General features: G+C 39.2%; 1 protein-coding gene across 4 annotated transcripts in view; it reads left to right on the top strand.

Annotated features, from left to right (window-relative positions):
- The first annotated feature begins 1,368 nt into the window (after window positions 1-1,368).
- LOC136845783 (RNA-binding protein with serine-rich domain 1-A-like) overlaps window positions 1,369-25,109 on the top strand; it is a 75,082-nt gene continuing 51,341 nt past the window's right edge. For 2 of the 4 annotated variants that reach the window (XM_067116100.1, XM_067116098.1), the window contains exons 1-4: window positions 1,503-1,620; window positions 1,757-1,879; window positions 8,387-8,524; window positions 14,413-14,451. In XM_067116100.1, coding sequence (XP_066972201.1) covers window positions 1,619-1,620; window positions 1,757-1,879; window positions 8,387-8,524; window positions 14,413-14,451 — 302 coding nt within the window. In that variant the 5' untranslated portion in view covers window positions 1,503-1,618. Of the gene's footprint in view, window positions 1,406-1,502; window positions 1,621-1,756; window positions 1,880-8,386; window positions 8,525-14,412; window positions 14,452-25,109 lie in introns of those variants that run through there. The other 2 variants (XM_067116099.1, XM_067116097.1) reach the window with 2 other exon arrangements.

Below are 25,109 nucleotides of genomic sequence, written 5' to 3'. Positions count from 1 at the left end.
ACGTGATGAATATATAAATAAAGACAAAATCCACAAAGGAAAGAGAAACAATGGAGCGCTGCGAGGCCTTTCGACTTGTTGTCCTTTACTTAGCAGACTGAAGACATATAAAAATAAGTTTTCAAAGAAAGCTCATAAAAATGACAGATGGTGATTACAAAGGAAAAATATGTACCTGGAATCCAGCACAATTGAAGAATTAGTACAGCTGCCAAAACAGGGTTAAATATTTAAGAGGTTTTACAAAGGATTAGGATTAACCGTTCAGAAGCAGGGACAGGACAATTAAAAGATTATACAAGGAGGTGACTGACCACCAAAAAATGTTATAAAAGTACAACTCAGTAATTCTCTTTTTTTTTTTTTTGTAAACAATACCAATTTTTGCAAGAAGAACATTTTTACAAATAAAAGTTATATTAAACATATGAATACATAGAAAATATGTATAAGGTAACTAATTTGTAATTAAGTCAGTGATTTTATCTTTTAGATCATTCTTGAACATTTTTCTAATACAGGGATCCAAATAATTCATGCCAGGGCTAAGGTTAAAATTACAGCTGGAAGTAAGCTGTATAATAGCAGATTGCAAAAGATTTCTTGAAGAGAAATCTTTTGATCTGGCAATCACTGAACTTTCAGTATTTAGTCCGTTAATGGCAGGGCTAAAACTGCATGGTTACCTGTCGCTGCTGGGGTCACCAGTTGTGAGGTTCAAGAAGACAGGTCTGGGTATGACTGATTTATTTCGTTGTTGTTGTTTTAGATTTAGCTGGCCTTGTACCAGCACGGGCTCTTGCTCCTAGAGCAGCCCGTAATGATTTATTTCTCGGAAACCAGGTATACATTGAGGAATGCGGACGGAAAGGAAGTGACCGACCTGCGGATTCCCATGTCACGCATTTGGACAAGAATTTGTGTTTGTTAGATGACATATAGGCCTAAATAATTTGCGTTACAATAAACGTACAAAGTAGTTACATACATCGGCGGAAGGGCCGGACAATAATACGTATTGAGAGATACATGAAAAATATGAAATAATAACGGTTTACATACATAGCGTGATTAATGCAGAAATGACGAGGCATTTGACGCCCTTACACGATATCCTATTATTCCAGTTACCTCTCTTGGCATAAATTACATTGCTTTTTAACATTAAACAGTTTAGCTGGAAAATTACTATTTAATAGATAAATGCAGTTTATAAGGCATTTGCCCTCTAAAAGCGCCAGAAAGAATGACAATACAACACTAAATTTAAACGAAATCACATTGACCTAAGGTTTGTGATTGACGAATGGTTGTGCTAAGTTAGCCATAATGCATCTTACGTTTTCTATGTCAAAAGGTAAACAGACATATCTCAATACAAGCCAAGCACCTATGTCCAAATGAGGTAGTTGATTTATATCTCTATAATTATAGAAATTAAGAATATCATTAGATTTTATATTTTTGTATAATTTCACCATTTAATTGTTGAAATATAATAGACTGATTCCAAAATATATTTTAAAAATGTTGATACTGAGATATTCGGCATTTGTTTTGACTAGTTTGTATGTAAACAAAACGTTTCATGACTGAGCGTACATAGTTCAAACAAAATATGTAAGCTTTATCATCGTATATCTGTGTCATCTTGTGATTGTGAATATAGTAACAGTGATTATAGATTCTACAAATGTTAATCATTGTTTTTTAATTCAAAGTACGTTAGTTTTAAATTGCTGTCAATTTATTTAAGGGTTCGCAGTCGAAGTCGGTCTAGGAGCCCTAGCGGCTCAGAGAAGGACAGAAAACCAAGGGAAAAAGAGAAGAAACCGGCCCGCCGTAAATCATCGTCTAGTGATAGCAGTTCAAGTAGAAGGTATGAAATATTGTATTTATATTAAAAAGTTTTCATGTTATGTGTTGAAAGCAAGAATTAAAGCAATTTGCATAAATCTAGCCTGAAATTGCAAAGTTTACTTTGGTGTTGATTAGGCCGTAGCTCAAGCCACAGGATGTACTGTATTATTTTTCTTTAAACCATCATGGCATTTAGGAATTGACAATATAATGGGTAAAACTTCGGGATTACTCCGCACGGACTATTACCTTGGAAATTTATTTTTCTAGGCTACTTGAAGCTAGGGTAATTCTAAGCCCGCTGTCCGCTGTGAGCTAGACTATGGCAATTGACGTTTTCCTATATTATTTTACTTGCTTTACGAGAATTTAAAGTAATATTTTGTCGGCCGGCTGTAACTAAACTGTAAATGACCTTTGAAGACTATACGACTTGAATTACCTAACACGGGGTAGGTCTAAGCTGGCATTCCCCGGGGAGCCCACCACCCGCTCCATAGCTAATACGGCAAAATTGTAACCGGTAGACACCGCTATGGTACGTTAGGTTGGTATTTTTAGGGGTGTTTACAGGTTACAATTTTGCCGTATTAGCTATGGAGGGGAGATGGTGGGCTCGCCGCGAAATGCCGGCTTAGACCTACCCCGCGTTAGGTAATTCAAGCCGTGTAGTCTTCAAAGGTCAATTACAGTTTAGTTATAGCCGGCCGACAATATATTACTTTAAATTCTTGCAAAGCAAGTAAAATAACAAATGAAAACGTCAATTGCCATAGTCTAGCTCACTGCGGACAGCCGGCTTAGAATTACCGAAGCTAGTGTTGCTTATGAAGGAGGTGGTGTTGTTTATTGTCAGTCAATTATAGCATAATTAACATATCCAACCAGCATGGTTGGGAACCCTTTGGGGTAGTTCTATAAATTAGCTTCGCGCCTGTTTTTACCTTTTCAACCGGGTTTTTCTACACTTTTGGGGGTTCTGATACTGGCGGTGCATCTGTTTGTTGTCGGCCAAATGGAATGTCCCTTTGCCGTGTTTAGTACTGGCTCGCGGGCGGGGGTACCCATACGTTAACAAGTTATTGCACTTGCCGGATGGGATTTGAACCGTTCGAAGCAGATGTACCTGTGCTCTGTCTTGTGAAGATAGCGTATGGAAACCCCTTGTTGGATGGATTTAGGGGTTAATTACACTTGAGAGTCAAAAATTAAAGGTAAATTCATAATTAGCAACCAAAAAACTGTAGAAAAAGTTAAGTTAGAAGGCAGTCGCCGACGTGGAGCTACAATATAGTTCTACCCCCTTTGGGAACGCAGGGTTTAGGTTTTGGGAAATCATTGGGAAAAAGACCCGACTGTCATGTTGTTGTTGTGGAATGGTTCGGCGCATGCGCAAGTCATTAGGGAGCCCCATTTTAAGAAGGGATTGGCTAAGGAAACCTATTATTAAAGGAACTAGGTATTTCTACGTATTAGCTCCACACGGACTGTATGAAACGGTTCCGTGAATATGAGAGACGTTAGGGAGCCATATGTTCAAGAAAGGGATTGGTTAAGGATATCTGTTATGAAAGGAACCATACTAACATAATGTACTCTGCCTAACCTAACCTAGTAGGCTGTGTTACAGGTAGTTTACATATCCTAGGGACGCCCCCGTAGCTCATTGACAATGACTCCAAATGAAAAATTGCATAGAATAAAAACTGTTCAGTGGGCCCGATTCTACCCAAAAAGTAACTTACTTGACCAGTTTACAGTACTTGATTTTCCCGAACGACAATTTTTTCAGCAGTGTTACTTTTTCTAAGTACCAAGTTGACGTGAACAGTGTCACGGAGCAACGCTCTCCCGTAGTTAATCAGATGGCCGATGTGCGGCGCTTCTCTCAACCCGTAGTTCCTAAGACTGCTGCCGCACGGCGCCCCGGCCGTACTGCGGGAAATTTAATTCCATCCAATCGTATCTCAGGCTGACCCAGGTCATGCCTTAGGGCTTACGGATTAAATACTTCGAACCAATCATAACGCATTCTAACGATATGATTCATAGGCCTTGGCCAACACCAGAGCCATGCTTTCTTTCTTTCTCGAACCGTCGCGATGGAAAGTCACGATTTTATTTTGTTCCCAGAAGCGATACCTAGAATGTGTTCCGTGTCCATTTTGGGCCTTTTTGGGTTTACGACCTGCGGTGCCGATACTGTTATCTACGTAACCTACATGGTCGGACAGCAGCGACTTTGAATAATGTAAGCACGGCATTTACCTGCCTTTTAACATTCGTTTTGCTGCTAGGTTAGGTAGGGTTTTGCAACTGACCCTAGTGTGCAGTTGTTTTTTTGTAACCCGTGGCTATAGTGAATACAGATATTACCGCTTGCCAGAGCATACGTGCCTGCCAAGTATCATTAAAAATGCGGATAAGGCCCGCAGCGCCGTTCCGCCACCCTGATCTGAGACCAGATATGTTAAAAAAATCAACATTACAAAATTTACGCCCGTTCTAATGTAGGTAGGGAGGTAGGGAATAGCCTAACCGAGGTTTCTTATGTAGGCTACAGGTAGCCTAGGCTAGCGTTTTCCGTCCACCCTGATGTATGTAGGATCAGCCTCACACATGCAGTGTAGCGGGTCAGCCTCATGTACGTAGATTAGCGGGTCAGCATCACGTATGTACTTTGGCGGGTCAGCCTTACGGTAGTAGCCTAGCGGGACAATCTTTTGTATGCAGACTAGTGGGTCAGAAAATAGCGAACACTGTACATTTCGGCAAGCAGGAAACCCGACTTTCGCTTCTGTAGTTAAGCGGGTCAGCCTTATGTTTGTAGCCTAGCAGGACAACCTTTTGTATGCAGACTAGCGGGTCAACCTTATGTTTGTTGCATAGCGGGACAAACGTTTGTATGCAGACTAGCGGGTCAACCTTATGTTTGTTGCATAGTGGGACAAACGTTTGTATGCAGACTAGCGGGTCAGAAACTAGCGAATTTTTTACGTTACGACCGCCACAAATCCCAGCTTTTGCTTCTCCCCACCCAAAACCCCGGTTCCCAACACGGTCCCCCTTACCGTTTTATTAACTTTTCTGTTGTTTTCCCTACGGGAAACACCGCCAAAAACACTCTTTTCATTACCGACATGAAGCAAAACGGGAGCTGTTTAAAAAGGGCGTGTTTTCTATAGCGATTTTTTGGCGCCAAAAGTAGGGTCCCGCAGACTTTCAGCGGCTCCCCCCTATAACACTGTGTATGTGCGTTAGCAAAAATATAATAATTTCTAAGGTTAATTATAGGTTAATTACGTTCAACGAACAAAAAATAATGGTAAATTCTTGATAAGCAACCAAAATATTATAGAAAAAGGCAGTTTCCAAGGTAATAACTGATGTGGAACTAATACTTGGTTCTACCAGGAACTATACCCTAACCTAACCTAATCTAGCAGGCTGTGTTACTTGGGCGGCAAGGAGAGGGGGAGAGGGGAGGGGGCAGATCTCCCCAGTGAAGGAAACTTCACTTTTTACCAAAAGCTCCTCTGTAACACTGTGCATGCACGATAGCATTCCAGGATGGCCAGCATAGAAAAACATATCAGTTCTGATGTTAATTACAGGTTAATTACAGTCGACTGACAAAAATAACAGTAAATTGTTAATAAGCAACCAAAATACTAGAGTAAAAGTCAATTTCCGAAGGTAATACCTGATGCAGAGCAACCCCATAGCTTTACCATATAATTTTCATGTTTCAGCCTAGTGTGTTTTTTGAAGATTTCTGGCGTGAGGTTCTTTAGCAAAAGAGTACTTTTAGAGACTGGCTAGTGGACCCCATCCTTAAGTTCAACACCCTCCCCTGTGTGAAAGCAGGGTTTTTTGGCTGGGAGAAAACACAAAACCAGTTAAATACAAGGATGACAGTCTCCTTGATAGGCTAGTTCCCATTTAGAATGAGGCAACTGTCTTGAATGTTTACAAACTTAGGCCTAGGTCCTAGGTTAGTTTAAGTTAGGTGTAGGCCTAGTTGGATATGTCATTTGCTAATGAAACAAACGTCAGAAATGTCCAGAGCACATGTTAAATCATGGGAAATTATATATTCAAGTTGAGAATATGATAGTCTAATGGTCTAAAGTACAATTTTACCTTTAGCCTATGCAAAACATTAGATAAATATAACTGTAGAGTAAGTACACAGCCATTGTCTACAACTTGCTGACCAAAAACAAGGGTAAAATTGCAGTAAAAGGCAACACGGTCAAATGGCAAGGAAATACACTTTTCTAGGTCATTTTGATGTGTTTCGCGCAAATTTCACATTAAAATTCGTCGGAAATTTATAGTTTCCTAGAAATACCTGGATTATTTAATCCCATTTAACAAATCTAGGGGTTCTGATACTGGCGGGCATGTGTTTGTTGACAGCCAAATGGAATGTCCCTTCGCTGTGTTTAGTACTTGCCTGGGGAGATTGGGTACCCATACATTAACAAGTTATTGCACTTGCCGAATGGGATATGAACCTTATTTTTTCGTCCTTTGGTCATGCATAAGTTAGGGGCTGTGACCTAGGTAGTCGAATGACAAGTTAGGGTTAAGGGCTGTGACCTGGGTACTTCTGTGAGAGGTTAGGTTAGGTTGTGTGGGTTTCACTGATAAGGAAATATGTTATTCTGATTTTTTTGATGTGTTAAGCACGAATTTCACCGTGAATTTCTTCGGAAATTGATGGTTTTTGATCCACTTATGTACATGGAGTTCGCTCCAAAACCATTAATTTCCGATGAAATTGAAGGTGAAATTCGTACTAAACGCATCAAAATCAGTCAGAAAAACATATTTCTTTGTCATTATGGCATGTTGCCTCTTACTGCAATACAGTAATACCAAAACAAGTCAAAGTTGGTCATTAGGCATTTTTCAAGCCAGTGGAAAAGTAAATGAGTTATATTTCAGTCAGGATGCACCACAGCCCAACCTCCCTTAATTGAACCTGATCTAGGTTGCTGTATCCTGACGTGGTCGATGGGGCTTTGTCTTTCGCTGGACCCCCCCCCCACCTTCCCAATGTTAACGTGGATGTCTTAACCCCCTTTAACCTAGTGGGACCTAATGCATTATGCCCTGACCTGGCCAGAGTGTGGGGAACCTCTGACACCTGGCCCCTCCTCATCCTCCTTGTTTTAGCACGGATTCTTACTTAACTACTTTCCATTAAGCTAATCTTAAACTGTTATCTTGCATGAAGAGCTACCAAAGCAAATAGGGTGGTGAGGTCACCACCGACTTTTGCGGGATGTAGGAGTTAGGTATAGCCTAGGGTTGCAACTGCACTCATAAACACATGAAACCTGGTGCATGTTTGTGGATTTTGTCTTGTGAAGAAGTGCAAGGCCAAGAACTTGTTGAGCACTTCTTGTCATCAACCATATTTTGAAATATTGCCTCTTGCATTTTGTCAGCAACATTCAGTGTTTGCTTTGAATCCCCAGTCTTTGGGCCTACCAAATTTTGGAAATGATTCACAGTTTTGTGATTGTAGCCAACAGTTTCTAGCTGTTCTGATGGAAATCCACATGAGTAGTAGCCATGAAGAGATCAGTGGCCTGGAATTATAGTTTTCATAAGTCAAATGCCAACAACCCCACGCATGTGCAGTAGCCATGGGATGGGTGATGGACTTGAGACCACCTCTCCAGAACAACCCATGTCACAGGGAAACATCTCCATTAAGTCTGTTTTTTTCATTGTAAACCAGAAAAATGTAGTTATGGCAAATGTCCTTGAAAATTTTTACTCTGCATAATTGAGGATCTGGTTGCTACATTGCATTGATGATTGGCTGACCCTGGCATCCTGTGATGCACAGTTGTCCCTTGATCGGGACCAAATACTTGTATTTTGTTGTGATCTGTAGATTGTGATAGACTGGAAAAGTCAGACCCCTCAACCTAGCGTTGCATGAAGTACCTGGGCATATATTGAATGGTACATGTCTGTACTCCCCTCATGGTTCAGTTTTCAGTTTACTTGTTCAGATTGCTAAAATGGCATATATTACAGAAGAATGTTACAGTAAACTTTTAATTACTGTAGTAGTGTTACATTCAGGACTTTGGGCCTAGAAAGAGTCTAAAGTGTCCTTGTGTTACATGCTGGGTTCTTGAAGCCAAAGCAGTTCACCAAGTTGCTTTGAGGTTTGATTAACAAGTGTACCTCTGATTTAATTTCTGCTTTTATTTTATCTTTTAGTAAGCACTGTAAAAAGGCTTAAAACTACCCACATGGTGAGGATGAAATCTCTCAAGCATATATATCTATTAATCATTACAGTATTTGGATTGAGATAAAATGATACTCATTTTATTCGTTTCCTTTGGGCCTCAGATAGAAATGGTGCCTCTGGTTTCAAATATTTACATTTTACATCTGCTCAACTTCTTGGAAAAATTCTTTGTTCAGAGAATCAAGATTTAATTTTTGTGGCACCTGATTCTAACCATTAATACAGTATTTTGTTACATTTCAGCTCATCAAGAAGTTCTTCAGGCTCCTCAGGAAGTTCAGAAAGTTCTTCAAGTACCAGTAGATCTTCCAGTTCTTCTTCCTCATCATCTTCATCCTCAACTTCAAGATCAAGATCAAGGGATAAGGATGTTAAGCAAAAGTGAGTTGTTTGTGCCTTTTGTATGCTGCCAAATTTTGTTTGTAAACTATGTATTTCTTTGGTGAATTGCAAAATTTTATGTATTTCTAAGATGCATGTGCAGATTTCATATGGTATTGAGAATGGTTTATGTGCAAGGAATTATAAATTCTTCTTTCGTAAGCAGTTGTTAAGGGCAACTAAAAATAATTCCTGAATTGTTACTGAAATTATTAAAATAGTGGTTGATGAGAGGGTTCCCAGAGAATCATTCCTAACACATTACCACCTTCTTCATATATGTTGCATCTTTCAGTGCAATCTAAAGCTTCTTCTAGGTCAGTGTAGTCTGTGCTACACATATCAGTAGCTTTTTCCCTTTACTCTCAAACTTTTCACTCATGCATTGAACACTTGATCCACACTACTGTCAAAGACTACTGTTCTCATCCTGTCAGTCCGTTACATCTTCTATCAAAATTTCTGATTTAAAATCCTTCCCATCACCATCCCTGTATAATTACCAGTGTTATTCCCTAATGGTTCTTTTACCTGTAGTGCTGCTGTCACCTGTGTTTTTATACTGTACAAAGGAGCGATTAATCATTGAAGATGTTACCATCTCCATACATAACTTACCTGAACCAGATGTAGATAACCCTTCTATTAATCATGATTGCTCTGTTGTACTGCGGCATCTTGCTATTAATCAATCAGCTCCCAGCACCTTTTCATTCTCATTTTTATAATTGCCCTCCTTGCATCAACTATTTTCTCACAAGCATATACAGTATACTGCTTCCTTTGTAACATCTACCTTTAAGAGCCTCAAAGTACTCCATCTTTTCTTCAGACAGTATGTCTCCATTTGTATCTATTGTTAGATCCATGTACTCAACCTTTTTCTGTATTTACTGTTCTTGATATACAACTTCCCTGTAAAGTCCATGCTTTGATATATAATTTTTTCACTAACACTTTTATGACTACCATACTCATCCTCTTTTCAAGTACTAAAAGATCTTCTCTTATCCTGCCATTGCACTGTTAATTCTTTAATATCAAGATCCTTTTTCTTACTCTTCCTTTTACACTAAAGCTTTTAGCCACATTATCACCCTACCTCTCCAACTAAAGGTTAATTTTTCCCTTACCAGATAATAATCAGGTTTGTATTCAGCCATGCCAGTTTTCACCATTACATCCATTAACTTGCTCTTCTATGCACTTAACCCTTAAACGCCTACTGGACGTATCATATGTCGACTAAAATTGTCTGTTGGGTGCCAAGTGGACGTACCGTACGTCGACTACAGAAAATTTCAACCTTCGGTCAACTTTGACTCGACCGAAATGGTCGAAAAACGCAATTGTAAGCTAAAACTCTTACATTCTAGTAATATTCAATCATTTACCTTCATTTTGCAACAAATTGGAAGTCTCTGGCACAATATTTCGATTTATGGTGAATTTTTAAAAAAAACTTTTTCCTTAAGTCTGCGCAGTAACTCGGCCGAAAATTTCAGAAATTCTTTCGTCATTTTGTCGTAATTTTTGCACTGTTTTATATTAGCCGTTACGTAAAGTTTTATATATGAAAATGTGTGCAATTTCATGTAAAATACAACAAAATACAACCCATGGTTGTAGCTTTTATCAGTTTGGAAATATTTTCATATAAATCTTGATAACTGCCAAAATTTCAACTTTCAGTCAACTTTGACTCGACCGAAATGGTAAAAAAACGCAATTGTAAGCTAAAACTCTTACATTCTAATAATATTCAATCATTTACCTTCATTTTGCAACAAATTGGAAGTCTCTAGCACAATATTTCGATTTATGATGATTTTTTGAAAAAACTTTTTCCTTATGTCCGCGCCAGAAATTCTTTCGTCACGTTGTCGTAATGTTTGCACCGTTTTATATTAGTCGTTACATAAAGTTTTATATATGGAAATGTGCGCAATTTCATGTAGAATACAACAGAAAACATAAAGTTTTATATATGGAAATGTGCGCAATTTCATGGAGAATACAACAGAAAATAACTCATGGTTTTAGCTTTTATCAATTTTGAAATATTTTCATATAAATCACGATAACTGCCAAAATTTCAACCTTCGGTCAACTTCAACTCGACCAAAATGGTAAAAAAAACGCAATTATAAGCTAAAACTCTTACATTCTAGTAATATTCAATCATGTACCTTCATTTTGCAACAAACTGGAAGTCTCTAGCACAATATTTCGATTTATGGTGAATTTCTGAGAAAAAAAACTTTTATCCCTTACGTCTGCTTTAGCGACCGAAATGGTAAAACTAAATCTAAAACACTCGGCCTAGTAATATTCAACATCTCAGAAATTCTTTAAATTTATGTTGTCGTAATGTTTGCATCGTTTTTACATTAGTCGTTACATAAACTTTTATATATGAAAATGTGCGCAATTTCATGTAGAATACAAAAGAAAATAATTCATGGTTGTAGCTTTTATCAGTTTTGAAATATTTTCACATAAATCACGATAACTGCCAAAATTTCAACCTTCGGTCAACTTTAACTCGACCGAAATGGTCGAAAAACGCAATTGTAAGCTAAAACTGTTACATTCTAGTAATATTCAATCATTTACCTTTATTTTGCAATAAATTGGAAGTCTCTAGCACAATATTTCGATTTATGGTGAATTTTTTAAAAAAACATTTTCCTTACGTCCGTGCGGTAACTCGGCCGAACATCTCATAAATTCTTTCGTCACGTTGTCGTAATGTTTGCACCGTTTTATATTAGTCATTACATAAACTTTTATATATGAAAATGTGTGCAATTTCATGTAGAATACAACAGAAAATAACTCATGGTTGTAGCTTTTATCAGTTTTGAAATATTTTCATATAAATTACGATAAATAGAAAAAATTCGACCTTCGGTCAACTTTAACTCGACCGAAATGGTAAAAAACTGCAGTTGTAATCTAAAACACTTACAGTCTAGTAATATTCAATCAATTAGCTTCACTTTTCAGCAAAGGGGAAGTCTCTAGCACAATATTTCGATTTATGGTGAATTTTTGACAAAAACATTTTTTTTACGTCCATGCGTTACGGATTCATGCATCATATTGTGATAATATTTTCTCTGTGTTGCTTTGATCGTTTTACAATTTGTTATATACCAAAATCATCGCAATTTAGTGTACAATACAAAGAAAAAAAAATATCCGTTAGCTTTAACCATTTTGCTCACTGCGCGATTTTTATAAAATTATATATGAAAAATTTTTTGCGCTGTCATATATTTCAATATTTATATATGATAATGATATTTTTTCATTTCTGATGGTTGCATACTAAACTTCAGGCAATGACAAAAAAGGAGCCAAAAATGAACTCTTAATCTTAAAAACTAAGCGTGCTGTGATTTTTTGAAAAAACTTTTTTTCCGCTTTGGCGCTAACTCCCGAACGCCACCGGCATACGGGAGATGTTTTTGTAAATAGAGGCTCGGCGTTTAAGGGTTAATACATATACATAATTCAACAAACTTTTCCTCAGTATATTTTGTTTCCAGCTAATGTTTTTCATTCTAGGAACTCCATACCTACCAACTATAGTTTTGGTCACCTGCATACCTACCAAGTGTAGTTTTGGTCACCTGCTTTTACGTTTAAGTCACTTACTGCAACCACTTTTTCTTGTTCTCCAATTGTATTCACAGCAGACACCGACTCACCAGTTCAATTAACTTCGGTTCTTGGATCATTAGCACTTACTACCACCCTTTTTTTTTTTCCTGTCTCATTCAGTTGTACCCACACAATCCTTTGACATATTTGTACTCTCCCACCCATGCCTACAATCATGATATAACAAGTCTACTCTTTCTCTCTGTGTAGGGTGATAGTGCCATCAGTGCACTTCATGCTGCACTGTAGGCATTGCTAAAGGGTGTTTGACATCTTCCTTCGACACTTAGCTGCACCCACTATTAGCTTTTTACTTCCATCCATTCCTGCTTCTTCCATCTTGCTGTCCAGCCTATCTTACCTATTACCTCTTGGTGGATTTGTGGAGTTTTCTCCTAGTTTCACTTTCAACCCCTTCAGGTCTTTTTTTTTGGCTGTCATCAGAATGGCTAAGTTTCCCTGTGCTCGGCTATACAATATAGCCTAAACTTCATGATTCACTCAGTGTGTCTTTTTCCTAGCTCTGCATCTTTTGCACACCCTTCCCATTCCCATTTGTCTCCTTAATTGCCATAATATTCAGTGGTCTTGTTTTGTATTCATAGTCTTTCAAGCACTCTAGGATCACGAGGGTGGGGCAAGTAAGGAATTCAAATGTCTCATTGTTATGATTAAAGTTTTGCCTTGTTAGACCCTGCTCAAGTGAAATTGAAAAAATGTTATTCATTTAAAGGTAATACCGAAAACTTATTTGACTTCACATACTTTCTGTATAAACCTAATTTATTCATAAAAACAAAGAGATAAGGCATAATCTTTGGCTGCGCTGCCGCTGCCAAACCCCAGTTTTGCTGACACTTGGTCAGTGAGGGCATTTAAAATCCAGCTCAATCGAAAACAACAACTGTGGTCACCTTAAGCAGCCAGTGTCAATGGACAGTATGGATAACCTAAGGGATAGCCAAAGTGGAATAAATCTCCCTGCCATTATCTTCACTCCCAGGCCAAGGAAATTGTTTGTTCATTTTAAAGAAACAACCGGGTGGGTCCTTGTTATTAATGGTAAATTATTTTTCTCTCCTAAATGATGAATTAACCAGCAGAGGCACTGAGAAAATCTAATCACATAACAATAGATAACTGCTAAAATGGAATAATGAAATGGCTTTAAAAGCTATTCTTGCCAAAACACCCACACAAATTTTAAGTGTGTTAATGCATTAAGCACATTATGGTATTGTTATAAGAACTGTGATTATTATTTCATAAAGCACACAAAGAAAGAAAACCTAGTAAGAACAACCAAAATATACTCAACGCTGTTTCCTAAGAAAGTGAAGTACAGTTAGTAACAGATCTTAGGTAAAGCCATAAACTAGGGATTAACCTCAAGGGTGAGATTAAAAAGGATAAATTGAGCTGGCAGTGCTGTATTCTTTTCGTAGTCACACCCTAGCGATCCTAGGATCTCTGAAAGACTATAATCTTATACATTGCCATGCCTCACCACATCTATGCACACTTCTAACCTCCATGACTTGATATTTATGTTTAATCATTCTTGTAGTTTTAGAAAAAAAAAAAAATGGAATTGTAAACCATTTGACCTTAGCCATTTGGTATTTTGCGCACCACAGTGCATTAACAATATTAGGCCTCAGGAAGTTGTTTATATTTTAAGGTGCATTTCCTCCTGTAATAGGCCCCACATCCCTCCACTAGGCACTCTCCTGAGTGTAAGGAACAATGCAATTGTGCCTGAGGCCATTGGCACACCATGTTTAGTGATGTACATTTAAATGTTGCCATTTGTTAGATTTTGCTCACTTTCCTTTTTGCCTTGTTGCTCCTGTAACCTTCCTGTTATTTGTCTGGTCCTCTATATGTTTTAATTCTGATAAAAGTTTTTTTTCCCCTGGCCAAAACTTTTGAACTTTATGAAGTTAAGATTGTATTTTGCGTGCACGGTCCTATAATGAAGTTTTGTAGAGTGAAGTTAAGGGACATGTAGAAGGTAAAGGTTAAACAGAAGTTTCCCACTTATTAAAACTATTTATGTGAATGAAACTCATAACCCATTTGGAAAAAAAGAAAAAATACAAGAGTTTGTCAGGAAGTTTCAGTGGTGTGAATTAATTAGTTGATGAATTAACACTTACTGTATATTAGTGGTATTCTCTAGTGTAAATTATTATACTTGTGTGAATTTTATTTTTTAGGGAGAGGGAAAAGGAGAAGGAGAAGAAAGATGAATCTAGGTAAGTCAAAGAAAAACTTTGTGTACTGTATTCCTTAGTCATGAAAGAAATAAGTATTCAAGTTAGTTGCTAAGTAGTATTTTGTTTCATTAAATGGAATAAAGCCAACTTAGATATGTTGCAGAATATCAAGATTCTATTTGTAACTTTCCTATGGTGTATATTTCAAGATTTTGAAACAAGAAAGTAAATTTTTATCAAGCAATTTATTGCTTTATTCACAACTTTGAACAGAGGTTTTTGAGTCAAAATATGTAGCCCCTGCCATAGCAAATACACCGCTTTCAATGGTTTTTCCAGCTCTGGAACACATTCCATTGGGCAGTGGTTAGATACCTGAGAAATTTTTTTATACTCCCTTGTCTTTTGAAAAAAGTGACATTTCAGGATGGATTTCAACTTTGAAAACCAAGAAAAAGTTCACAGGGCTAAATCTAATAGAGTAGGGCAGCTTGGGAATAAGAGTCATTTTGGGTTTTGCCAAAAATTCACAAGTAAGGAATGATGGGAGCAGATACAGTGTCTTGGTGCAGCATCCAAGTTTTGTTTCTTAGCATCTTTGGCTACTTTGTACAGTCTGAGACAATCCCATTATTGACTGACCTAGTGGAGTAAAATTGCTATTAATGATACCCTTCCAGTATTAAACATGATCAACTGCTTATTAAAATCAAATGACTTACTTTTTCTCTTAGTTGGGATGATAATTTTCCAGCTCATCATGATGACTTCGTTGTTTCTGTATTGTAAGTGTATGCCCATGTTTGTCAGCTGTTGATGAAGTTTTCCACCTTGAAATGTAGCCAGCTTTAGAAAATAGGAGGAAATTTGCTGTGCAGCCAGCACATTATCCCTCAGAATGCATTCCAGGATGTGTAATGATGGGAGGGGGTTTTCATTGTGGAGGGAACTTCTGCATTTTTAAATAAGTGGTTATAACTTTGTTTTGTAGAACGTTGTTTCTTTTTGGGCAAACTTCTGTATTTGTACATCAGAGGTGTTATGGTGCATATCCATGCTTTAATTTCAGTATCTTCATGTATTCAGTCCTTCAGACTATATTTTAATGTGTTCTGAATTGAGCATGGCATTTGAGCTCCAAATTACTTGAAATGAATAGGGTTTTGCTCCTAAAGTCTTTGGATCTCAGTCACAATTTTTGGTTTGTCATCATTATATTTGTTACTTCCTGAGTCAAGTTTACAGTTTAAAACTTAGTTTCATTTTAAGGGTAAATTGATATTGGTTATAAATTCTGCCTCCTGGTTTCATCAGTATGTGCCAATGAGTTTTCATAAGCATTTTAAAATTGTCTGCTTTTATTTATAATAAGTTACCATGGATTTTTTTTTCATTCACTTCCTGTGTAAATACTTTTATAGGTCATACAGTATAAGAGTAACATGATTTTGGCCAATAAATCAGTCACTTACGATACTTCTGGTATTTTATAAAAAATTATACTAAATTATGGGTAAAAAACATTCACGGTATACAGTGTTCATAATTTTATGTGTGAAAGCTTCAGCTTTAACAAGAATGAGGAAATCTCATGTAGTTTGTTAATGCCTTCAGATTATATATGCATTTGTATATACAGGAACTTTTTATTTGGTCCAGATTCAAGTATAACCCAAAGAATGTTGTAACCCATGGAACAACCCACTGCAGCTATTCTACCATAGCAATGATTCTGTTACGACTGAATGGTTGATCTCAAAATGGATGCAAGCCAAATACATGTTAATATGGCTTGTATTATTAAAACCAGTTTTTGCTGGGTTATCGCCCAGTGATTTATGATCATTAATGATATAAATATAACAAGTATAATTTCATTTAAGATTCAAAATACTTGTTTCTGAGAGGAATTCTACTTTTCTATGCCTTTTACCAAAGTGTTTTTTACCATTTAAATTAACCTCTGATTTTGGTCAAGAATTTAATCATCTGTAATATGTCTTGTGTACGGTAATGGAAGGGCAAATTTTGGATGAAGAAAGATCTGCTATATACAGGATTATATTTAACTGCAGTCAGTAAAAATTGGAGCCTTTTACTTTCTCTAAGGGCCACTAACTGAAGCAGGCCTTAGAAAAAGTCAAAAGCCTTTGTAGTTTTTTAAGGCATTCATATGTATGTACTTCTGTGTACGGGTAGTTAAGTATATCTTAGTTTAACCAGACCACTGAGCTGGTTAACAGCTCTCCTAGGGCTGGCCGAAGGATTAGACTTATTTTTACGTGGCTAAGAACCTACTGGTTACCTAGCAACGGGACCTCTGACTTATTGTGGAATCCGAACCACATTATGACGAGAAATGAATTTCTATCACCAGAAATAAATTCCTCTAATTCCTCTTTGGTCGGAGAGTCGAACGCTGGGCCAACAGCGTGCCAGTCAAAAAGCTCTACCACTCCTCCAAAGAAGAACTAAGTGTACGGGTAGTAATAAAGCATTAGTTGTTCCTACAAGAATACAAACTCTTGTCTTTTATATACATATGAATATCCTGCTATTCCAGAAGTCTTTTAAGTCTTTTATATATATGAATATTCTGCTACTCCATCTGGAATTATTCATTGAAAGCTTACGAGCAAGGTTGTCAGTTAGTGGCAGATAACTTAGTTGGGGGACCAGGGAAGTTTACCATCTTGACTGTAAACTTCTTTTTCTTCTTCTGCACATTTATATTGGCATGTAAGAACTTTAGCTTAGACAGTTGCTTGTACATTTTTTTTTTTTTGGAATTGAATTAGATATCAGATGATAGGGAAGTTTGTTCCAGGGAGACAAGGAGTGTGAGTGAACAGTGCAGTTGTTCAAGGTGAAAGGGAATGTGTTTAGACACTGTCACCCTTAACTGTGGATCCCCATTCTTTTTTGTTCCTTCATGAGGTAACTTAAATCACTCACGCACAAAAAGCAGTCACCTGCATTTTGTGATGTACATATGTGGTAATAAATTGCCCTTAACCTCCATGTAGGTTTTTGTTTCTCTGCCCCAGTCTGCTGTATTTGCTGGATCTATTTGTTGTTATGCTTCCCAGATTCCTCTGCATGGTAGGGAACTGTCCAACCCACAGGAGACTTGAACAAATGGTGAAGCAGGTGACAGGCCAGTGCCCACCCAGCAGTGTGGGATCTAGCCGTCCACCTGTTTTTCCCTCCTGTGGGTCATACTACATCAGGAGGACTTCACCATCTCTTTCATGTTCTCTTTGGTTATGCTGATGTCCTAGATTACTAGGGATTCTTAACCATCCACAAGAGCAGCTGTTGAGATTGATATGGGTTTATTTTTGCTGGTGTTTGAATGTTGACAGGATTATGAGGCTGGTGACACATTTATCTATATTTACTTTCTCACCTCCAAGGGACAGGAATAATTATGTCTTTGTAAAATGACTGGTTTATAAGGCTGGCTCAAAATACACTCTCAACCATACAAAGATTCTTTGAGTAGTGTTCTGTATGACAGTGTCTTGGTTCTGTAAAGGGTTACTGATCAGACATGTAGATCAAAGTTATGTAGACCTTGTTTAGCTGTCAGACAACAGTGTCATTCAGACTAACATTACAACTTCATTTTCCAAGAAATATAATAGGTATGGGGTAGATTCTGTTACTTGGGACTCACAATTTTCCTTTGAGTTGAAGACCAACAGATGAGTATTTTTAGGAGTCATTCCAGTTATGTCCAACATGATCACCAAGGACATAAGCAAGTAATCTCTTGCCTTGACCTTGAAATGGTTGTGCCAGCTAGTGGTGGAGAGAACACAGTGGCAATGTAAGACCTTGCACAACTGCGTGTATTCATGAACAGTTTATATCTTGTTTCCTCATTAACATACTACTGTTTCAGTAACAGAGTAGCAGGAGCCCTTGTTTTCCTTGGGAGAACAGAATCTTAGAGCTCTCGTACACCATGTTCAGACCAGTGATAGATGATTTTCACCTCATTAGTTTTTCACCCTCTTCAGACGCTGTCTTGGTTGTGACTTTCAGTAGGTTAGACTTGCTGTAATTAGTCATGTGGTGGTAGCATGTCAGGTGGTTCATGCTTTACAGTAGGTACCAGTTAGGCAGATTCTTCAGTGTATACCGCTTGGGATTTCTTTCCCCTACATGACACTTCAGTCATTTAGGTAGATTCTACAATGTAGACCACCTGAGATTTCATGCCTCTACATCATGACAGTATGGGAGTGTCATCCTGAGAGATATGAGTCTAAAGCAGAGGGTGGACAAGTTGAATATGCAGTTTCTCATTTTATGGCCACTTGTAAGTTCTTGTACGTATCAGGTTTTTTGTTTCATGGTCTCAACTTCACGTGTCCTGTAGAACTGTGACTAATATAGAGATCAATGCCAAGGACTCATGGACAGATCCCATAGGGCTTAATTAACCAAATTGGTTTTTTTTTTTTTTTTTTTTTTTTTTTTTTTTTTGTAGCTCAGTTTAAATTTGGGCATAATAAGTTTGTATGTCATGAAAAAGGTTTAGTTTTAAGAAATTTTACTCACAAACCTGCAGATCCCAATTCCAGTATCAATAGCAAGAGAAATGAGCTGTCTGGCAGTTGCCAGGCAGAGGTTCCTGGGCAGTCATGCACATTACTATAGTCAGATTGCTATGTTTTCTAAATTTCTTCAGAGAATGAATATCTGGGACTATCTCAGTGTACAAAAATGACATTTCAATTAGTTGTTTTGTGTGAAAATGTCTCCAAAACATTATATTGTATTTTTGTGCAAAAATGTTTCTTTTTAAAAATTACATTTTCAGCATCAGATAACTTTGCTTTATGACTTACAGGCAAAATGTTAATGATTTGAAAGTCTGTATTATTGATCTAAAATGATTGAACATTGTTGAAAATAGTCATTAAAATATCATTTTATATTAGTAACTTAGCCAGTAATTACATAGCTATTAGTTTCTTTTAACCGGCAGCTCAAAATTTTGAAATTGCTGGTCCACTAGTTTGTTATGGTTGTGGTGACGTGCCCCACCCACTTTCGGGTGTAAGAGGAGGTACAGCATAGCAAAGAACTTCAATTTATTTCTGCTGGCTGTGGTTGAAGGACTGTGGTTGGCAGCAGCTCGAATTTTGGAATTCATACTTTGCTGGTTGTTTGACTCATCTTCAATTGGTGAAGTATTTAATTTCGTAGCCTTTCGTCATAATTAAGATAGTGTTAGGCGAATTTTGATCATTGATTGACGACTCTTTGCCTGTTTTTTGGACTTGTATTAGACTTTTCTAGGATGCCTGACACTAGTAGTGCTAGCATTAGATATTGCAGCAAAGGCTGCAATACTAGACTAACTAAAGAATCTTACGACCCACACACTGTTTGTATTCCATGTAGGGGACAAACATGTTCAGTAGATTTACATTGTGAGGAGTGAAATGTCTGGGATATTAAGAAGTGGAAGACTTTAGATGCACATCTCAAGAAACTAGCTAGAGATAGGAAGAAGAAAGCTATTGCTAGGGAATCTAGTAAAGCTTTATCTAGTTAGGATTCATCCACAAAGTCAGATGCAATTGCACTTGTAATTTCTTCCGATCCCATCCCATCTCCTCCACCTGTGCAACCCTCTCCTTTACCTGGCTCTCATGTTTCCGACCCCAACACTTTCGGCAGTCTGGAATCGAAAATCAACACTCGCTTTGAATTGATTGTGAAATTGATTGCTACGTTAGCATCATCGGTGAAAGTACTTATGGATAAAAGTGAGTCAGAGCACCTCGTGGTGCCCAGTGCAAGTGCAGTGGTGGTGGAGGAGGTGGCTGTTCGGCCCGCCAATTCTCCTAGGCCAGGGTCCCTGACATACTCCCCAGCACCCGGGAGGAGTCAAATTGGCAGCCTAAAGGAGGTCGGTGGGGTCTGCCCCTGAGCAGTCGTCCTCTCGGTTCAGCCTGTTGATGAATGACAGACTGCAACCAAAGGCCATTGGAAAGTACTTCAAGTGAGTGCTCACTGTATGTCCTCCAGCTCCAAAGATTTTAGTCCCAGGTGCGCAAGATGCTATGCAGACAAGTCATGCCTGCTAAAGCGGTGTGCAGTGGAGTTTGAGATTTCTCCCCATGTTCATTGTAAGAAGGGCAAGGATTCAGCACACCCATCATGTAGTCACTGGGATACCCCGGAACAATTCTCTTCTGCTTCTGACGACGGTCATAAATTGGCGCCTAAGCGCCTTGTGGTGTGGTGAGGGGACGTTCGTCATCGAATAAAGGAGCTACTGCATCAGGAGTTGCGCACCCAGCACCATCATCTCTAAAACCAGCATCAAAGTGCCCAAACTCCCGTTTATGGTTGAGCGCCCACTGGTGCCCGTTCACCAACAAGTTTTGCTACTGGCTCCCATCTCCACAACACCCATTGGCGCCCGCCCCTCCACCACTTCTTAGTAGTGTCATCTCGGACATTGTTCTTCCTCCAGTTGACCTGATTCAGAGCAAACTGGATAATATTCCAAGTTTGCTGCAGAAGGCTCCTCCTACAGCTCAGACAGCAGCTATTGCTTTCTCCTGTCTCTTCTGAGGAAGAGGTTGTTCCAGAGCAAGATGCTCCTTCGTCGGCCTACTCTGCACTGTTAAGGTTCCTGCTAGTGACTTATTCAAGCTTCTTTTCGCCAGCTACTCCCTCCATTCCTGCTTCGCCTTTCTTTATGGAAGCCCCTGCAGTCGGTTCTTCAAAATTACCGAATTTGGTTCTTTCCTGTTCAGCAAAGAAGGCTCTGGATGAAGTAGAAGGGTGGTTTTCTGAGAAGAGGGAACAAGGCAAAGCAGTTTTTTGTTTCCCTCCTTCCAAATTGTCCAGGTCAAGCTACAGGTTTTATGAGACCTGAGAAGGTCCTTCCCTGGGAGTCTCTGCCTCCTGTCAGGGAGACTCCTCCAGCCTTATCGACTCAACTAGGAGATCAGCTTTCTCCTCAGCCAAAATTATGTTCTCGGCTTCGAAACTTGCACACCTTCTTAAAAATATTTTTAAGGTGTTCGAAGTGATGGGCTTCCTTGACTGGGAGGTGGACGCTCTGGCGCGCAAACTTAGAGAGCGCTTTTTGTTACCTCATGAGATCTTGTCGGATCTCTTGGGAGTACTTTCCTGTATTGACAGAGGCTTTTGCGATAGTACGCAGGAGTTGGCCAGTCTGTAAGCCATGGGTATTCTTAAGAAGAGGGAGCTTTGGTGCTCCTTTACTTCAAAAGATGTCACTCCGTCTCAGAGATTGGCCCTCTTATTCTCCCCCTTCGACAAGACATATCTTTCTCCACAGGCTACAGCACTGAACATTGCCTCTGACCTGCAGAAAAAGAACACTCAGGACCTGCTCACCCAATCTCCGAGATGCCCCAAGGATTCTTCGGCTCTTCCTCCCAGATCTTCTTCTCCGCTGCAACCTACTCCCTTTCGGAGCTCCTGTTCTAGATCCCAGACTAGGACAAGAACTTATACCCGTTTCCCACAGCATTCCATCAAGAAGTCCTCTCCAAAGTCTTACTCCAAGAAATGAAAACAGTCCTCCGTACTCAGGTAGGAGAGTGGCTCCTTCACTTTTCAGAACAGTGAACCTCCTCTAATCTGCAAGTATGTTGAATTGACAGCTTACGCTCCAGGCTCAGAGAGATTTGCTGCTCTCTTGCTAGAGGTGGAGTCCCTTGTTCAGAAAGAGGCTATAGCGCTAGTAGAGGACATTCATTCTCTGGGATTCTACAACCGTCTCTTCGTGGTGCCCAAGTCATCGGGGGGGCCTGGAGACCTGTTTTGGATGTAAGTGCTCTAAATGTCTTTGTCAAAAAGACATCATTCAAGATGGAAACAAACCATTCGGTCCTTGCATCCATTTTCCAGGGAGAATGGATGGCATCCATCGACATGCAGGACGCTTACTTTCACATTCCAGTACATCCGACTTCAAGAAAGTACCTCAGGTTTATGTTTCAGGGCAAGGTGTTCCAATTTCGGGCTCTCTGCTTCGGCCTCTCAACAGCACCACAAGTGTTCACCAGACTATTGACTCCCCTAGCAAAATGGTTTCATTTGATGGGGATAAAGATCTCCTTATATCTAGACGACTGGCTACTACGTTCCCGCTCGAAAGTGCAATATACGGAGGACATTCACATAACTTCTCTTGGCTCAAGAATTGGGCCTTCTCATCAATCGAGACAAGTCCTTCCTGACGCCTTCTCAGGAGATTCCTTATTTAGGGATGATGATCAATTCTCAGGATTTTCAGGTTTTTCCAGTCCCGAAGGGAATAGAAAGGTGTCTCCAGACAGTGGAAGAATTTCTAAATCTAAACTGTTGCTGGGCCAATCAGTGGATGAGTCTTCTAGGTATCTCATCCATGGAACAATTTGTCACTCTGGGAAGGCTTCACCTGAGACCTCTCCAGTTCTTCCTCAGAGCCAGCCGGAACAGGAAAAAGTCTCCGGACTCGTTCGTGTTCCTGATAATGACGGAAGTCAAGGAGGATCTTCGTTGGTGGAATTCCAGGAAGAGACTATCAGAAGGGAACCCCAGCCTAGAGTTCTTTTCAGATGCGTCAGATCTAGGTTGGGGAGCTCTTTTGGGATTAAAAGAAGTGTCGGGAACCTGGTCCCAGGAACAGCGAAACTGGCACATCAACATAAAGGAATTACAGGCGATATCTCTGGGCCTACAGTGCTTCGCTTCAGAAATATGGGGGAGGACAGTAGCAGTGCATTCGGACAACCTGACGGCACTGGCATACATCAAGAAACAAGGAGGAACCCACTCTTTCTCCCTGTATGAAGCGGCAAGGGACCTTCTTCTTTGGTTGCACCAGAACAAAACTCAAGTGACAATATGTTTTATTCAGGGGAGACTCAACGTTCTCATGGACGAATTGAGTCATAAAAGACAGAGCCTTTCCATAGAATGGACATTAGACCCATTGGTTTGTCTGGATCTGTGGAAGGCCTTGGGGAAACCAGTGATAGATTTGTTCGCGTCCTCCAGAAATCACCGACTTCCTCTCTTCTGCTCACCAGTTCCAGATCCCTTTGGCATGGGCGACCGATGCAATGTTGCAGGATTGGTCCAACAAAGATCTGTATGCCTTTCCCCCATTCAGTTTAATGAGGCAAGTCATCAACAAATTTCGATCTCACCAAAACCTATCCACGATCTTGATAGCTCCCTTCTGGCCAACAAAACAGTGGTTCCCGGATCTACTAGAACTTCTTGCGGACTTCCCAAGACTGCTGCCACAGAAGCAACAGCTTCTCAGGAAACCTCACTTCCGTCAGTTCCACCAAAACCTGTCTTCTATGGCCCTAACAGGGTTCAAACTGTTAGGCGAGTGCTCCGAAAGAAGGGTTTTTCAAGAGTGGCTGCAGACGCAATTGTAAAGTGTAGAAGACAGTCTTCAGATAATGTCTACCAGGCAAAATGGTCCATCTTCAGGTCCTGGTGCAGACAAAATAACGTGTCCTCTTCTAAGACCTCTGTAACAGAAATAGCGGACTTTCTTCTATTCCTACGCTCCGCTAAAGGACTTTCCACCTCTTACCATTAAAGGATACAGAGCTATGCTTGGCTCAGTTTTCCGCCATAAAGGGATGGACTTATCATTGAACTAGGATTTGCCTGACCTTATTAACCTGTTAGCGTCACCCACGTTGACATCTACCCGAACGGGATAAAAGACCTCTGCTTTTCAAGCTGTCAGCCCCGTAATAATACGTTTACTTGTATGGAAAATGTTGGAACATCATTTGGTAACACTCTCAGAACACGTAAGCTGTAATTGATGACTTATTTCCTCCCTGGCAACTCTTTTCAGTTGGTCCTGGACTATTTTTTTTCTTAAAGCCTAGACAAAACGTTTTTTACTGTCCTGAATGTCAGACAAAGAGGAGGCTGTCTTCAGTTGAGATAAATCAGTTCATGTTTTGAGCCCATGAATCTATCTCTTTGAAGGATCTAAATAGGAAAAGACTTTTTGGACTGGTTGATCTTGAAATTTTCAGTTGAGGATAAAGAGAATCCATTAGCTAAGATGGTTGATTACAAATCAGTTTTGATGAGAATGCAAACATTTGTCTCCACAATCACTTACATAGATGGATTGTGTGTAAACCCCTGCTTTAGAGATTGGAAATAGTGCATGTATGTACAACACTTTTCATTCAGTATTTTGAGTCTTAGAAATAAAATAATAGTAGTATTTTTTTATCTCATTTAATAAAATTCCTACTCTTAACTACAGGGGATATGACCGCTAGTTTCCGGGGGACGCTTAACAGGTTAAGTCTCCTTTTCCCTCCTTGAGTGGCTTTCTGGCTAAGAACGAATCTAACCAGGAGAAAACTTTTCTGGTTGCCATCCAGAATCCATGGCCAGGATTTTCTCAGTTTTGCTTTTAGACAATCAAGAACTTGTCCAAGAACTAGATAGGGGTCCGTCTGAAGAAGAAAGAACTCTCTGTCCAGTAAGGGCCCTTAAGTGTTATCTTCACAGAACAAAGGACATTCATGGTACTTCAAGAAACCTTTGGTGTTCTGTGAAATATCCCTCTAGACCCCTGTCTAAGAATGCCCTTGCATTTTTTCTGAGGAATCTGATTTCCGAAGCACATTCCATGATGAACGAAGACTCACTCACATCTT

The sequence above is a fragment of the Macrobrachium rosenbergii genome, chromosome 14, assembly GCF_040412425.1.
Source record: "Macrobrachium rosenbergii isolate ZJJX-2024 chromosome 14, ASM4041242v1, whole genome shotgun sequence".
Classification (NCBI taxonomy): Eukaryota; Metazoa; Arthropoda; class Malacostraca; order Decapoda; family Palaemonidae; genus Macrobrachium; species Macrobrachium rosenbergii.
This window is presented reverse-complemented; position numbering and strand designations above follow the sequence as displayed.